The sequence below is a fragment of the Branchiostoma floridae genome, chromosome 17 (genome assembly GCF_000003815.2).
Source record: "Branchiostoma floridae strain S238N-H82 chromosome 17, Bfl_VNyyK, whole genome shotgun sequence".
In the NCBI taxonomy this organism is placed as follows: domain Eukaryota; kingdom Metazoa; phylum Chordata; class Leptocardii; order Amphioxiformes; family Branchiostomatidae; genus Branchiostoma; species Branchiostoma floridae.
In genome coordinates, this window is record NC_049995.1 from 9,095,084 (window position 1) to 9,113,063 (window position 17,980).

Sequence of the window (17,980 nt, forward strand, 5' to 3'; positions counted from 1 at the left end):
GGGCAACAACCTTGTGTGGCTCTCTGGATACAATTTGTTCTGCATTTATGAATAAAAATTGCTGTAAGTCCTAAGTATTTACCAGTTATTCCGGTTTAATCCACCAGTTTCCAGATTTATTAATGCAATTTCTCGTCGCCATATTGGATTGTCTTGAGTTAGGAGTCTGCATGGAAAAGTTTTTGATACCTTCTAGCTACAGACGACAGTAAGATAAAACTGTGGATGTTGTAATTAATTAATTGGCTCATAGATTATAGCCTAGCACAATTCAATCATTGTCAACTTATAATACTTGTATTGAATAATGGCCTCTATGTTATTATCTTCACGTACCAAACACCCTAAACGTTTCATGTCTGTAAATAATTTTCTCATAGCTGAAAATCAACACTCTTGTTTACACCCAACATCTGCTTGGAGATGAGCCTGTCCTTTGTGAAGGCGCGGTGCATGCCGGGTAATGGGGGAGGGCTTTCTTTGCAGGTTTGGGCCTGCCGCTTCTTTCCTCAATTTTTCTTCCGTTTTGGACGTTTTCTCCGGGATTTTGTCATCCGAAAACAAGCACAGGTAAGAAATAACGTCCTTGTGCCGCTTTTGATAACATTTTGTGCCCTCTAAATCTTTATTAGACTGATTTATTTTGAATCTATCGAGGGTGTCCATTCTTGACTTTCAAAATGTATTCAAGGGGGGGGGGGTATGTTATTCAGACGATTTTGTCGTAAAATTCTGTTCATATTGATATCAAATCCAAACCTTGTACCATAGATTGATATTTTATTTTGTAGTGGGCACCTTTAAGTTGTTTTACGTTGGTAAATGGGGCTGTAAGCCGTAGTTCTCGCTGTATTTTCTAAAAAGGTTACAGCTATATAATCCCACCCACTCACGAAAATCACCTCGTATATACGGCCGTATATTCTCGTAAGATCGTAAAATTCTCATGGATTGTCTTGCCCTTTCTCACATAAATTCTTGTCTCAATGATTTTGAAAAGGAAGTCTCCACACATGGTATATGTTTGTCTTAACATTATCTGTGTGGAAAATGCTTTGTTATAATTTTGTATCCTCAAGGAGTCAAAGAGGTTACTACTAATACTAGTACTCATAATTTGGTATCTTTATCCCTGGAGACTCATGTGAATGGTTTTGGTGATATCTTTTACATGTTCACGTACGAAATCATGGAACAGCTATAATTTGACGATAACAGTTTTTGCATGTCCGGGGCATGAAGATACCCTTTTCCTATATGGTTTTCTGCACATTCCTTGGAGTCTTACCTACTGCGCCAGGGGTTAGCCGTCTTTAAAAAAAACCTTACTAAGTACTCCACAACGCTACCTGTCACAAATATTTCTCAATGTTGTAATAACCAGAGTTACCAACCTAGGATTGATGTGTTCAAAAATTCGTACTTTCCCAGAACTATTATAGAGTGGAATTTGTTATCACCAAGTACTGTAGGGGCATTTTACCTGGGTAGTTTTAAAGAACGTTTGCAGATAGATGTGCAAAAGCTATGTGTGACTGGTCGTTTGGTGTAATATAACCAGCTGCTGCCTCGCCGCGTGCCTGCGAAGCTGGTGTGTTACGCCGAACGGCGGTTATACCGGTTATATAGATACAGATATAGGATGTACAAAATGACCAATAAACTGGTGGACGTACCAACTGATAAGTATCTGATACCAGCTCAAAAAAGAACCGGATGGCCATATTGGACAGCGTTTAGAAACGTTTGATACCTGTTGGTACCACTCCCGGGAATCTTTTGAAGCGTTGTCAGTCATGTTCGGTAACGTTTCGGCCACAAACAGGATGCTTGGAATCGTTACCAACAGGTACTGACCATCTCCGAATGCTGTCCGATATAGCCAATAGCCTTTTCCATGACTCCGTACATGAACATGTATAACTATAAGATATCAGCAGAAAGCTTGTGTATTCAGAGTCTCCAGGGCTAAACAATACTTATAGGCAGACATATTTTACATTTGCCACGAAAGCATTGCTATTTTTGTGTTGGTTACTGATTGCCAATTGGTTTATAATTTGATGCATATTTTTCAAATTGCATGTAAAATTTATGCCAACATTCAACTTAATATTGATTGAAAAAATTACTTACATTCTAAAGTAATAAAACATTTTGCAATGGGCTTATAAATCTGAACCTCTTTGGCTTTGACTTTGAACATGATGTAACCTGTCGTTGTATGCAGCATGTACATGTGCCAACACTGCACAGTATACCAGTCCACACATACGGACAAGCCAAAAACAATACTTTGCTCCCTCAGGATGAAGTAGGACTAGGAGATGCTTAGAATAATAGAAAGGTTGAACAGGGCTGGGTTCATTGACTTGTTTTGTAGTTCGTTGACTTGTTTTGTCCCAATTCAAGTTCTTCCATCTGCCCATGGAAGTTGGAATGGATAAGGCGCTACCCTTTTTGCCCAAATTTAGGTATACTGGTGTGATATGTGAAAAATAAAGAGCGACGACCTCTATAATTCTTGTTTTACTTTAAACTGAAACGAAGTAGAGATAGGTAAAGGTACATTTTTTGGGAGCTGAGATCATGTACAAAAGAATTTATAACCAAACTTTAACAAAGACAAAAGTATAGTATAGGTCTGTATGAAGATATTTCACCAAGGTCTACATGATACGTCTACATAGGATTTACCCCCAAATAGCCACATAATAACTAAGGGGTCAATGTATTGGGAAAATCCTGAAAAAATTTGCTCTGAATCTGATCATGGCTTCACACGTACAGTAGACAGGTCAATGTAAATGCATTTAAGTTCGCGGGGATTTAATTTCGCGTTAGCGGGAAAGTGGAGTGTTCGCGGTGGTTTTAAGTTCGCGGTAGTGCCATACATTGTAGTCACATTCTGTAATGGAAAAATAGTCACTGTGGTTTCAAGTTTGTGGTAAGACTGCCTCGCGAAAACCGCGAACATAAAGCCACCGCAAACATTTCTGCATTTACAGTAATTACAAGCTTGTTCATGGGTGGGGACATAGTTCCTCTTGTTTGTAACAAAAGACTTGGGGTTGGGCATGTGCTTGTAATTCACCATTGGTGGTTCTATTTCAGTATTTGTGTCAATGAACTTGAAGTCGTGTAGTTGAGTGTAATTACTGTAAATCTTGAATGTTCTTGATGGTATTGCTTTGGTGGTTTTTGGTAGTTACCTCCCCACCACGAATTTATGACACTGAATAAAAATGTCGGTTCTCCAGTTGACCAGGGAGCGGCCCTATAATAAAAACGAAATTTTACGATGAAAAACTTGGCCAAAATACACTACTAACTACTGATTTAAAAGCCTACTTTTCCCCCATGACGCCACCAACTATGAACGCACGTGCCCGATGTTATCCAAATCGATGTCGCTTTTGTGGTCATGAGGATGTCAATTTGCAATTCTGGGTAACGAGAAACAGTTTCAGATCCACCGCAAGAGGAGGTTTTAATAAATCCTTTTCATATCCAAAACGGTGTGTTCATGATGGCAAATTTATCCATTTCAACTTGCCAAACGGACAGATCCATTTGATTTTTGGCATCATGAACGAGGCCTAATTTGGGAAATAAGGTTCTTTCTTGCCTGTTTCAAACTGGTTCTACTATATGCAAGCTTGGCGTTACCGTTGTGCTGTGTGTCATTGAACTACATTTTTTTTAAAAAGTTCTGTTGGCAAGGAATCAACTGGCAGCTGTCAGGCACAAGTTTCTGGTCCACAGCTTCTAATGTGGCGATCAAACGTGCTTGACGGAAGCTTCTCAAAAGAATCCCTTATCAACATCTGTGACCTTATACTTATAGCTACGTGCAGTATTTTTTTTACTGTATAGGTTGCAGAGTACAGACATAAATATATAGTAGTGGTCTTTGTCTTTGTAAATTTTAAATATTTATATGCGGTGGCTTTATTCCCGCCATTTTTGCAGTGACTACGACTGATACTCGTACTGTTAATACTAAAAATAGGCATTTCCATTTAGTATTAGGACTGGTGTACTAAAGTACTGTTTCAACTGTCAACTTCAAGCTTGCTTTCAAGAGTGTATTTTTCCCAGTACTTAAAATCTCAGAATTAGATATTCAGGTCATTTATATGTTAAAAAAAGAACCATATGTAAATCTTATGATTATATTTGATGCACAAGTTTGTAATGATCCCACATGAGGAAGTGAAACCATGAGCTTGAGCAATCTTATCAGAGCAATGACTCATCATGTAAACACGATACAATAACTGTAAAACATGAAATATTTGCGATGGTCTTATTTTCAAAGTAACCTCTCCACTGTAAAATTGTGACACTTCAAATATACATTTCCATAGTACTACGGTACTACAAAAGTGTATGAACCACAAACTAACATTTTAAATACTGCAAAACCTCTTTACTTAATCTATTGTGATATTAAGTCTCTATAAAGATAAATAACTTTACAGTGGTCTACAATTTCGACATCAGCAATACTAGTATTCACTTGGCCAAGAACAGACACGATAATTCGTTAGACAGTAGTATTTTCCCTTTTTTTAATACATGACTTCAAAAGGTAGGCATAAATGATCATGGAATATCCGGACCAATGTTAGATGTAACTGTTGATTTTAAAATATATACAATGCAAGCTAATATCCATAAACCTCACTGAAAAGAAAGTTTATGTCAATGATAACAAAGCTGCTATTATTGTTTTTCATGAATGTATTAAGCAGTTGCTTTATCATTTATGAATTATTTGTATATAGAAGACAGACTAATTAAAGCATAAATGCTACTGTTATTCATAATTCATTTATTTTTGTAATGAACACCATAAAAAAAAAATTGCCAACATACCAGTCCCTAGGTCTATGTCGGTAGTAATTTTGTTTTGTGACACTAACTTGCATAGTCAGCTCTCTGGTGTCCAACCTTTTGTATGAATGATGATTGATTATAACTGATTTGGTGTCATATCAGAGTTTCAGAACGTTTTGTGGTAGTATGTTGACTCTTTTGTCTCCAAGATTGTTTATAATATTCATACATTGCTGAGACATACAGCTTGACTGTTGTTTCTATATTCTTTTGGGGTCAAACATTGAGAGATACATTGTACTACTACTGTGACTACTATTAGTATTACTACATTTGCACTGTAAATGCCTTTAAGTTTGCAACAATTTAATTTTGTGGTAGGAAGACAATAGTGTTTACATATTGGTCTATATTAAGTTCAGGCGCTATAGTCACAAACTGTACAGTAATGAAAACATTGGTTTTCGTCAGGGCGAAAATTTAATGAAATACAGTAATGGTGATTGCACATGTGGCTTGACTGTTGTTTCTGTATTGTCCAGGGTCCAACATTGAGAAGTACTACACATTAGTTACCAGTTGGAGTAGACAGCCCTAGCACACACACAAGTCTTCAGGATGGCATTACCAGGAATGCCTCCACTTCGGCCGCCGGGCGATCCAAGTAAGTACATGTTTGTTTGTTTGTTTGTTTGTTTTTTGTAACCGATAAACTGCAATAACTGTTTTTATGCATAACACCACCGTTTTGTACAGTACATACAAGCTTGGTAAGACTGGACTGTAAGGTTTGATCCGCTCAGAGATGGAGTCTTAAGACTCTTACTGTTTTTTAAACAAAGTGCCTCTAGCTCAAGAGAGTTCCTAACCTTAGCTCTAGGTACTCATTTTCATCTGAGTGGAAAAAGGAAATGGATGTTAAGTGCCTTTAAGAAGGACATGTAACATTTCAGGCCAGAAACAACATTCCACTGAATGCCTGTATACTACCACCTAAGAAAAAACACATTCATCTAAAGTGATAAAGAGATGTGCCAATGCCAAGCACCAGTAATCCTGAGGTATATACACTTCAAATGTTTTAGGTACACTTAAAGACATTCTTGAGAAGGCATCTACAAGTATATATATTTTTTTATCTGGTGGTATACGTTGACATTTAATGGAATTAAGAGAGTTGATGTTACAATTCTTAGTCAGAAACAGGGAAAATACTTTCTATCCTTGATTACTATCTAATGCCCCATTTACTCTTGTTTTTAAGTTGGACCCCCACCCATCGGTCCACCGCTTGGTATCCCCCCTCCGGTGGCGCTGGACAGGTTCTGTTGCCCCCGACGACCCGACATCGGAACGGTGGGACGACGCATCAGCCTGCGGGCCAACCATTTCAAAGTCTCCATGCCGAAAGGCGACCTCCACCATTATGACATCAGTATTATCCCAGACAAATGCCCTCGCAGAGTCAACAGGTAAGATACCGACTTCATTGCAACTACAATATGATAAAACTACCTCCCTGTGAAATAGTAGTCTCTCCCATTGACCCCATGATCTGGAATGTCTGTCAGCTGTCAAACAAGGCTGATAGATGACTAATTCTATCAACTTTGTGTCACTTCGTGTTATTCAGGTAGCTGTTAGCTTCTTCCCATCACTTCCTGTCACTCTAGGCGATCAGAGATGGCAGACTTCACCCCTTTGCCCATACTGCTTTGCAACCCTTCCAGTCCCACAGATAGAAATAGTAGCAAGGGTGTATGGCATTGCTCTCTTGTGTATGTTGGAATACTGACAAGCCAAGAATAGTACTTTTCTTCCTTGGGGATGAAGTAAAAATAAACTAAAGTGGCAAGATGTAAACATGACATGAATCTGCTCAGTGTATTTTATAATTCTTTTTTTAGATTTCCACATTGATATTTTTTGTTACATTTATATAATTATGTATAGATATCAGCACCAGTTTGTCTCCCAAAAAAAGTGTTATTATTTTACAAAAACTTGAGGCAGGCCATTAATATCTAAAGCCATGTATGCTAACGCCTAAAATCGAATAGTCAAAAGCTTGAGTCTAAAACTTGATTGTTCTTTTGACAGAGAGATCATTGAAAAGATGGCCCAAGCGTACGCCAACCGGATCTTCGGGGACCTCCGTCCTGTCTTCGATGGACGCAAGAACCTGTACACCAGGGATCCTCTTCCAGTGGGAACAGAAAAGGTACGGAAGAACGATAGTTCATACGTGAACTTGAGGAAAATATGGCTTGTACATGACTTTGTACTGTATACGTTTATCCAGATCATAGTTGTTGAATCATTCATTGTTTGTAGTTTTGACAAAAGTGCATCTTTGCACTGTCAATGAGAATGTTTCAGCGTTGGAGGAATGTACAAAATGTTGATGAATAACTAATTCTGTCAACTCTGAACTTTATTTGTCACTCTGGCAACCCTGGTTTATGTGTTGCACCCTTTGTTTTGAAAGATATAAAATACTGTCTGAACATGTTTTTGGTGGAGCTTAACGTGACATTACCCTGGGATGGTGGTTTGATAAATCGCTAATTCTGTCAACTCTGAACTTTTCTTGCTGTCACCCTGAAAACCCTGACTTACTTGATTTTAAAGATGTCAATACTGTCTGATCGTGTTTTTAGGTAAAACTTGACCTTGCATTACCTTGGGATAGTGGGTTGATGAATCATTAATTCTGTCAACCCTTAACTTCACTTGCTTTCACTCTAGTAACCCCAACTTATATGTTGCAACCTTTGGTTTGAAAGGATGGAAGATATAAAATACTGTCTGATCATGTTTTTAGGTTGGCTTGACATGAAGTTACCCGTGTACGACAAGTTAATAAATCACCAATTCTGTCAATTCTGAACTTAACTTACTGTCACTCTAGTAACAGGGACAGCAAGTAGAACTAGTATATGTTTCACCCTTGTTTTGAAAGATATCTCAATACTGTCTGATTGTGTTTTAGGTGGAGCTTGACGTGACGTTACCATGGCCGTTGATAAATCACTAATTCTGTCAACTCTGAACTTAACTTCCTGTCACTCTAGTAGCAGTGACAGAAAGTAGAACCAGTGACTTATGTGTTGCACCCTTTGTTAGAAAGATATAAAATACTGTCTGATTGTGTTATAGGTGGAGCTTGACGTGACATTACCCTGGACTGCTGATAAATCTCTAATTCTATCAACTCTGAACTTAACTTACTGCCACTCTAGTAGCAGTGACAGCAAGTAGAACTAGTATGTGTTGCACCCTTGTTTTGAAAGATATCTCAATGCTTCCTGATCGTGTTTTCGGTGGAGCTTGATGCAACATTACCTGGGGACAGTGGGTTGATATTGATAAATCGCTTATTCTATCAACTTTGAACTTAACTTCCTGTCACTCTAGTAACAGTGACTGGAAGTAGAACTACAGTGGATTCCAATTATTCGTATTACGCCTTTTTGGATAATTCGGGTAATCGGATAGAATTACGAAATCCCAAAACATTTGCCATTCATTCTATTGTTTAGAACATCGCAGAATTGGATAACCCACGGTCTCAAACTTCGGGTTTTTGGATAGAATTACGTCAGGTCACACAAATTAACAATTGTAAAATATGCCCTAAAACTTACAAAATGAGTCCAAAGGTAACTAGTAAATGTATGTATAAAGGCGTAAAGCCATGTAAAGGACCGTAAGAAAGTTACATTCCACAGAAAATCTAGCCAATAGCGCTGTGCTAGCGTGCGAACATTTGGAGTTAGGCGCCATTTTGTTAGGTTGCCGCAAGGCATGATGGGCGAACGTCATTGGAACGTCAACACGCTTTTGAGTTCATATTTCCCCTTCAGACAATGTCTAAACTTGGTTTACCCTACAAAAATGTGTTTTTTTCATATCCACTGTCTCATTAATTGAGCTGATTTCGGCTGCGCTACGTAGATTTACAACAACGCACGTAACGCAACAGGGGTGTGATTTCGCAATGACCTATCTTGCGCATTGAATGGCGGGATATCTCAACCCACGCGCCGCCATTTTAAATGTTTTGAACGTGAATTTTTTCCGTCTTCCACCGCGAAAGACGTAAATTTCAGAGTAATTTGTGGACACAAGTTCTAAGACAAGAAGGTGAAGAGTTTATCACTCTCCAATACCGTTGTTTTAACTTAAAATTATGAAAGTAACGTCATATTCTCCGGCATACGAGCGGAGCCATGTTCGTCTTTGTTTTGGCATGCCGCCAAATTGCCGACGCACGGCTGTGCGAGTCAAGCGTACTTTTCCACATGTGCATTTAGCCACTGATTTGAACTCTTTATTAGATCAAGCATCTCACAGAAATCGCACAGTATCGGAACATATGATTAAAGTTTTGTAAACGGAGTTCCGTATCGTTAGAGTGGTAACCTCTATGAGCGTCTGTGTGTTATGTTTGCGTATTGGTTTTCAAAACTACACCCCTCCCCAACCAATGCCGCTAAAGCTGGTCATATAGCCAACTTCGGACTCTAGAATAGGCCGGATAATTGGATAAAATGCCCAGACAAATAGGCGATACAATAAAGCGGATTCCACTGTAGTATGTGTTGCACCCTTGTTTTGAAAGATATCTCAATACTTCCTGATGGTGTTTTAGGTGGAGCTTGACGTGACGTTACCGGGGGATGGCGGGAAGGACCGCCACTTCAAAGTGTCGATGAAGTGGGTGGGGAAGGTGAGCCTGTACGCGCTGGAACAGGCGCTGGAGGGACGACTGGCCACCGTCCCGTTCGAGGCTATCCAGGCGCTGGACGTGGTCATGAGACATCTTCCATCCATGACGTAAGAACGTTTGTTTGGCATAGCTGGTAAACTGCTTTGGTGTGTATCATTTGATACCAGTTTTGTACAGTTAATGGAGTGAAACTTAAAAAAGATTTGTCCTCAACTAAAGTCAGTTATTCAATGTATTAACTATTAGTAACTAATACCTCATTACCTTGATACTTTACGTTTAGGATTGCATCATAAGCAACACCACCTATGCTGCAGTTCAGTAGCATAGACTCTTACCACAATTATGCACCTTAGGAGGTACAAAAAAACTAAAATGTTCAGGAAATCATGGCTATTAAATGTTTTTTTGTTGTTTTTTTGCTTGCAGTTTAACTCAATGTGTGTAAAAAAAGAAAGCAGTTCTATTCTGTAATATCTTTTCATGCCATGGTGATTTGGATCATAACACTGTAATACAAAATTCTCAGCTTCCAAAAATTGACCAGTGCTTTTCCATCTTGTCACAGGTATACTCCCGTGGGGAGATCCTTCTTCTCGTCCCCCGAGGGCTACAGTCACCCCCTGGGTGGGGGGCGCGAGGTGTGGTTCGGCTTCCATCAGAGCGTCAGACCCTCCCAGTGGAAAATGATGCTCAACATTGACGGTAATCTACACAGTCCTTGTTTCTGTATCTTAGTATTGTAATGCCAAAGTGACAAGCATTTGCTAGAAAACGCAGTGTATTTCTCGCTATATCTTTTCGAAATACATCCTAAAATATGTCCCAAATGTATGTTTTGTGTAAATGATTGTATTTCATTGATATGCAAATAGATGTTTTGTGTCTTTTGATCTCCTGTACTGTCGCTCTACAGTGGATGTGACTAGTATATGGAAAATGATAATTTGCTAATGCTGCTGAAAACTCTATTTCTATGAAAAGAACAACAGAACAAACAATATTTCTCCATGAACCCTTTATTGACCCTATGAGTAGGTCACTCCGATATCTGTCAGCTGTTATCACTAGGTTGATAAATTACTGATTCTGTCAACTTTAAACTTGACTACCTGTCACTATGGCAACACTGATTCTCTCTTCCTGTCACTCTGGCAACTCTGACCTTCTCTTCCTATCACTCTGGCAATTCTGACCTTCACTTCCTGTCACTCTGGCAACTATGAACTTCTTATCCTCTCTTCCTGTCACTCTGACAACTCTTACCTTGTCTTCCTGTCACTGTCAACTCTGACCTTCACTTCCTGTCATTGTGACAACTCTTACATGTACCTTCACTTACTGTTATTTGCAGTGACTGTGACTTGCATATTGAAAATAAAATGTGAAATACAAACAAAATGCAGTTACACAGAAAACAATATCTCCCATTTTCATTTTGTAAATTTGGTGACGAAAATGTTTTTCTTCGTTTTAGTTTCTGCCACTGCGTTCTACAAGGCCCAGCCAGTGATAGAGTTCATGTGCGAGGTGCTGGATGTGAGAGACATCCACGACCAACGGCGACCCCTCACCGACTCGCAAAGGGTCAAGTTCACCAAGGAGATCAAAGGTCAGAGGTCATATCTGCAAATTAGATGTGAATGATTTTTTTTACAGTATTCTGTTTGATGTTTTTGATATACAGCCAAACCTGATTGTTCAACCACCTCTATCTGATAACCAACTTGTAGTAATTTGCCTTTTTACAACCCTTTACCCAGCATATAACTGTAAATAGTAGTGGCAACAGTAGTACCCAGTATTTTATTACAACATATTTTTTTCAGTCTACCTTAAGAACAGATACCTTATCTAAAGGCTGCATTTTATAAACATTAGGTGTGTCACTCTACATATAGAAAATAATGTTAACTTGAAAATATGTATGTACAAAATGTGTATGTGTATGTGTATAATCATGAGTGATGTTATTTGTACTTCAGGGCTGAAAGTGGAGATCACACACTGCGGACAGATGAAGCGAAAGTACCGCGTATGTAACGTGACACGCAGACCAGCGCAGACACAGACGTACGTACAACTCTTCCAGAAGATGACTCTGATCAATTGAACATTTATCTTTAGCAAGTACCGCTGAATTTGAAATCTTTTTGCAGTGTTGAAAGCTTACTGTGAATTCATTTACTTTCATGGGGACTTCATATTGTTTCATGGTTGATTCTTTAGTACTGTATCACAACCTTGTCACAAACTCTTAGAGTAGGGGGCTAATATATGAAAGTAGCAGGCAAGGCGCGCAGCAGAAAGGCGCCTGTGGAAAGGCGCGTAGCGGCTTGCGGCGAGCCACGAAGTTTTTGAAATTTAGACCCCTAAATATGGTTTGGGGGTGTATTTTGGGTAACTTTTATTGTTATGTTTAAACTTTGAATTGACAAAAAAATCCTGAATTTCAAAAAAATTTGGCATAGGTTCCCCGCTATGACCCCTAACCGGCTGCTGCCTTGTTTTGACAAGGCTGTATCAATGCCTTTAGAATGCATATTCGTAATGTAAAAACGTCACAATGAAAATAATGAAACTGAACGGTTCACTTCATTTTTTGTTGTATGTTGTAATAGGTTCCCTCTTCAGTTGGAGGATGGAAGAACTGTGGAGTGCACTGTCGCAAAATACTTCTTGGAGAGGCACAAGAGGAGGCTGGAGTGAGTTTTCCCATAGATGAAATACTGTTTTCTGCTACCTTAGCTATATACAGCATTATGTCATACCTGTGACGCGAAAACGTTCGATACGGGTGTTCCGGGCCGTAACTTCCGTATCAGACCGGTTCGAAAGGCGTATCACACAGGCACCATTCGAATAAATCAAACTGTTTCGATTGGCAATTCGAATACCTGATTCGGACGTTGAAACATTGCTGTTGCAACACTTTTTTGTTCGAGGGTACCAAATTTGTTCAACTTCTGGCGCATTTCGCATCAAAACATGGGTTTTCTCAGGTGGGTATGACATAAATAAAATACAACACGGTGTATTCCATATCACCCAAGGTATCAGCCCGACCGAGGGTCGGATCGCCCGACAGCCTATATTTAACAGTGTTGTTTTCTAAATATGTGTAAAAGATACTGATGATATTTTCCCTCCCAGGTTTCCTCACCTGCCGTGTCTACAGGTGGGACAAGAACAGAAACACACCTACCTGCCACTCGAGGTGAGGTGCAACCACCTGTTTGATCATTCTCCTACAGCAGACATGAATTCCGTCATAGAAACTCTTTTATTCACCTCTGCATTTTTGGGCAGCTCGAGTCAGTATTGACCCGCCTGCTCTGAATATAATGAGAATCCTTATTTGATCACAAGCCAATCACCATCTGCACTGAGATTTCAAATGACCAACATGGCGGACATGCATGCTGACAAAATTGTTCTTCTTTAGTGAGAGAATGATTTATTCAAACTTGTTTTTGGTTAGTATATGATGAGGCCTACTCACAGATACTACAGATCTCAAATTTGGTACCATATCAACAAGTTTGACACAGAAATGGACATTAAGCTGCCCTGGCGCGCTGTGATGGTCATATCAGTAATGAATATTAATGAGCTTGCCTTATTTAGAACAACATTTCAAGGTTACAAAAACATGAACTCATGTCGCCCCCCTCCCCTTACAGGTGTGCAACATCGTTGCTGGCCAGCGCTGTATCAAGAAGCTGACGGACATGCAGACATCCACCATGATCAAGGTTTCTCAAATAAGTTGTCCTCTACCCGTGCCATCACTGCAGGGCCTGGACTGTGGCGCACAAAACACTCTCCGCAAAACTCCTCGTTTTTCCCGGCTTTCGTTTTTTGTTTGTGCTTGGCTACTGCAAGATACAAGAAAAGTCTGGCTCTACTAAGCTGCATCCATTTGTAACATTGTCACATCTGCCTTCACATAAATTGCATTTCACAAGAAAAGTAGAAATAATTTTTGGCGACGCCTTAGGGGTGGGCCCAATGGTTATATTTATAGAGGCTGCATCAGAAAGAATTGCATACTTTTTGAATACTCATTTAAGTAGGAAAAGAAGTGAAATGGCCAAATTTAGAAGACATAATGTGGTAAGGAAACATTGACTGAAACAAAAAAAAATTTGTAATTTATTCACAAGAAAATTTCTTGCATTGAACATATTATACCTGAAACGTCAATGTAAAAACATTGTATGAAGATATGCACTACTGGTGGTGACTATTCTGACTGAAAGAGCTGTTCAGTGATGCCTGGTGTAGAACCAACTTACTTGGGTACTGCTAGATCAGTGCAAAGCATGTCATTGTGGTATGTGTGTCGCATGGTGGTTCACGGCAAGCTTGTGTTGTAGTGTGCATTAACAGACTCGCTAATTAAGCTTGCACTTCATAATACAGCACTTCAAACTTGATTGGGCAAGAGTGTAGCATCATACTATAAGAAACGAATGCACGTTTTTGTTGTAAGCTGACAGCTTTAACGATGTTTAATGTTTTTCTGCTGTTGAAAAAAAAAAAAGAAGAAAAAGCTACTGTTCCATAAAGTAGTAGGTTTGTGTATGCTTTAGTCACATGATCTGTGTTAGACCCCTGATTAGCCAGGCTATTGCCATGGTAACAGTGTGAGGAGAGTGTTGTTGATGTTTGTTTGTTTGTCCAGGCCACTGCCAGGTCAGCTCCGGACAGGGAACGAGAGATTATCAGACTGGTAGGTTTGCAAAACGTTTTCCTTCTTATATTGTGTTCTACATTTAGAGTATTTAGAGCTATTCTGCATTGAGGTGTTCAGTGGTTTTAAGCTTGCTATAGTCACAAACTGTATAGTAATGGAAACACCAGTGGTTTTAACTTAAGTTCTGCATGAAGGGAAAACTGCAAAAATTAAACCACTGCAAGAATAGCAATATACAAAAAACTTTCATTCCCATTTTACAATAATGCACAGTGAATCTATTTCAGCTTCATACAAAGAGACTATACTATTTTGTTTACATGTACCAAGATTGTAAATTCTGTATATTTTCAACCTGCTCAAATATCAACAGGTTATACTGTAAATTCAGTTATTTTTGTGAAGACATGATTTTGCAATAATAGTAAGGTTTTCCACTGTTTTAATCTCACAGTTTAAAATATTCTGTACTGCAATGGTAATACAATTGAAATTTATATTGGTTGTCGGTAACTGTACATTTTAGTAAAATCACTCACATTTTTTCAAGTGTTACAATACACCAAAATTTTAAAGTCCTAAGACCAGGGTTGTAGCCAGCCTGAAATCATTTTCAGTCCCCTTGATTTTGAATGGGAATCCTATCGAGCACCGAAGGCATGGCGTGACGTTGCACGTCATTTCTAGGGGGTCTGGGTCTCAGAAAATTTTTAAATCAAGACCATCTGAAACACAAGAATTCCTGCATTTTGAGGTGCAAATTTTGCTTGTAGACTTAGCTGTTCAATGGCATCTGTTTTGGTGAAGGAGAACACATGGGTTTAAGTTTTTTTTATATCTTTACATATCAATTTTTGTCTGTCCCAGGGGACAGAATGGGGCAAAATTTTTTTAGTCCCCAGCTGCAAAATTCCTTCAAAGGACTGAAGGACAGGTGCTGGCTATAACCCTGCTTAAGACTTCACCAGTACAAGTTTCAACACTTACACATGTGAGAAACCATGAGAAAGATGAACAAAGTTTGGACATTTTGTGTCCCTTTCTTCGCTACAGATGCAGCGCGCCAACTTCAACGCGGACCCCTACGTCCGAGACTTCGGAATCAGCATCTCTAACGACATGGCGGAAGTGGAAGGCCGCGTACTCGACCCTCCCATGCTTCAGTATGGAGGACGGGTAAACAATGTAAAGCATATTTAGGCCAGGTCCATTCAGCTGGGTGTATAACAGACTCTACAAGGCTCTTTATTTTCGCTAAATACAAAAGTTGCTGCTTCGCATGGCCAAGTGATTTGATGTCTGCATTTATCTAGATATAAATTCCAAACATTATACTGCAAGGCTTTTTGCAAAATTATTCTTAAGAATGGGGGAGGGGGGCAAGGTTTCTATTTGTTGTTGGTGCTAGGCGTTAAGCTAGCAAGGGCGAGGCTTTTAGCTAGCAAGAATTTAAGGCACCATATATTTAAAAAAAACAAATAACAAAATTTGACACTCACAAACAAACAACCTATCAGCTTTTTAAACACCAAAGTTGTAAACTTGTAGACCAGTTATTTTTTGTGGGAATTCGTAGTCTCTTTTTGACGGTCAGTCAGTTTTCTGGGTTGTCCCGATTTGAGTCACCTGAGTTGTGTCTGTTATACGACCAGTTGAATTGATCTTGCTGACGGCTAAGATAATGTGTGAACTTAGTTTGGTTTGAGAGTTTGACTTAAGACAAAGTTTGGTGTGATATCTCTGAAATAAGTTTGAACATTATGTTGCTGAAAGTACATTATATCTTTGATCTAAAAAGGAGAAAAAGATAAAACTGCATGTAACTAACAACATGAATGTGTAGTTCTGTAGAAGTCTATTTGATTTTAGGAGTTAAAGTCTTCGTAACAGATACAGGATGATGTTATGAAATTTTTTAAAGCTTAGAATTACAGATTTAACAACAAAACTTAACAACATAGATTTTTTTTAATAGGCTCCCAAACAATGAGGGGGATGGAAAAAAATCTGGTATCAAATTGAAAGTCAACATGCTACAGCTTTTATAATTGGTTGCTTGAAAATGTTTTAATTATTTCTTTTCGTCGCTTCAGATAAGCACAAGTCATTCAGGAAATTTGCTTCTAGTCGTAGAAGAAATCTGGACCAAAAGCTGAATGTTTATTTGTTTGCTTATTTTGATAGACACGTGCCACCGTGGTGCCAAACCAAGGTGTGTGGGACATGAGAGGAAAGCAGTTCCACACGGGCATAGAGATCCGCGTCTGGGCCATGGCCTGCTTCGCACTGCAGAGGCAATGTAGCGAGCAGGCTCTCAGGTAAGGAGCGGTCGTCTTGTGATTTTTCCTACGACGTTACATTTTGTGTTATGTTTGAATGCCTTTTATGTTTGCCCGTTAGCTTGTCTGCATCTGCATGATTTATTCTCCATATGCTATGTTATTTTCACTGCAAAGTGGCAGAATGTAAAGGTCAAGGTGGCAGGAAGTTAAGTTCAGAGTTGACAGAATTTGCAGTGATAAATGTCAGAGTAACAGGATGTTAAGTTTAGAGTTCACAGAACTTGTAGTAGTAAAGGTAAGAGTAACATGAAGTGTAGTTCAGAGCTGCCAGAATTTGTAGTGTTAAAGGTCTGACTGACAGGATGTGAAGTTCAGAGTTGCCAGAATTAGTAGTGTTAACTAGTACATGTACATTTAATACATGACATTGTACAAAATTTTGTTGTGTTTTGCTTCTCTGTGGTAACGAGAGAGAAAAGGCACCAAACCAAATTGATTGGTGACTACATGTAAGTGTTCAAGATGTGCTGCCTTGTCTCCAGTATTCTTTTTAAATCGAGAACACCTTTTGTTTTGTAGAAATTTCACCCAACAGCTCCAGAGGATCTCCAACGACGCCGGCATGCCGATCGTGGGCCAGCCGTGCTTCTGTAAGTACGCGACGGGCGCGGACCAGGTGGAGAAAATGTTCCAGTATCTCAAGAACACCTTTCAGGGGCTGCAGCTCATCCTGGTGGTCCTGCCGGGCAAAACACCTGTCTATGGTAAGGACCTGTCTCTTTGACCTTTGAATAATTTCATTATTGAATGATACTCATAATAATAATAATAATAATATCAGGTGTATTTGCAGCCAGTAGGTACCCAATGTGTTGAGTGATGAGGCTGTTAAATGTGGTCGAGGCACCTCCTCGAGCACAGGACCCCCGTTTTACGTCCCTCATGGAAGACGATTTCGTGGAAAGCTTCGTGAGGCTACAGCAAATATAACTGCTGACATTTCAAGGACTGTCTGTCCCCTTTTTCAGTAAAATAATGACTGGTTCAGGGGAAGGATATTGCAGGTGCATCTACATGTATGTCTGTTGGAATACTTTTTTTTCACCAAGTATTTTATGTTTCCCTCTTGGAAGCATTACGTCTAGCGTAGATTCACACAGTATCAACACACAAGATATGGTTTGGCAGGAATATTATATTAGTTTTAATGTGGCTGACTCGGAAATAAGGTTACGAATGTCCGAGCAAGGAAGTAGTTAAAGCGACTGTCAGAGAGATCCTGCTATCTTTGACTTCCACTGTTAGTACTGTATTACATAATTAGCATATTCTTCCCTCCACCTGCGGGCACAAACAAATCCGTAATGTCCCTGCATGCGTCCAACCTAAAATCCGTTCTCACATTGTTAGCAGTGACACCTAGGT

General features: G+C 39.3%; 1 protein-coding gene across 4 annotated transcripts in view; it reads left to right on the top strand.

Annotated features, from left to right (window-relative positions):
* The first annotated feature begins 419 nt into the window (after window positions 1-419).
* LOC118404592 (protein argonaute-2-like) overlaps window positions 420-17,980 on the top strand; it is a 31,173-nt gene continuing 13,612 nt past the window's right edge. For 2 of the 4 annotated variants that reach the window (XM_035803784.1, XM_035803785.1), the window contains exons 1-15: window positions 420-570; window positions 5,385-5,506; window positions 6,107-6,314; window positions 6,943-7,063; window positions 9,497-9,681; window positions 10,143-10,279; window positions 11,052-11,186; window positions 11,560-11,647; window positions 12,196-12,279; window positions 12,728-12,791; window positions 13,258-13,329; window positions 14,262-14,309; window positions 15,327-15,458; window positions 16,458-16,591; window positions 17,135-17,319. In XM_035803784.1, the coding sequence (XP_035659677.1) occupies window positions 5,461-5,506; window positions 6,107-6,314; window positions 6,943-7,063; window positions 9,497-9,681; window positions 10,143-10,279; window positions 11,052-11,186; window positions 11,560-11,647; window positions 12,196-12,279; window positions 12,728-12,791; window positions 13,258-13,329; window positions 14,262-14,309; window positions 15,327-15,458; window positions 16,458-16,591; window positions 17,135-17,319 (1,639 nt within the window). In that variant the 5' untranslated portion in view covers window positions 420-570; window positions 5,385-5,460. The remainder of the gene's footprint in view (window positions 571-5,384; window positions 5,507-6,106; window positions 6,315-6,942; window positions 7,064-9,496; window positions 9,682-10,142; window positions 10,280-11,051; window positions 11,187-11,559; window positions 11,648-12,195; window positions 12,280-12,727; window positions 12,792-13,257; window positions 13,330-14,261; window positions 14,310-15,326; window positions 15,459-16,457; window positions 16,592-17,134; window positions 17,320-17,980) is intronic. The other 2 variants (XM_035803786.1, XM_035803787.1) reach the window with 1 other exon arrangement.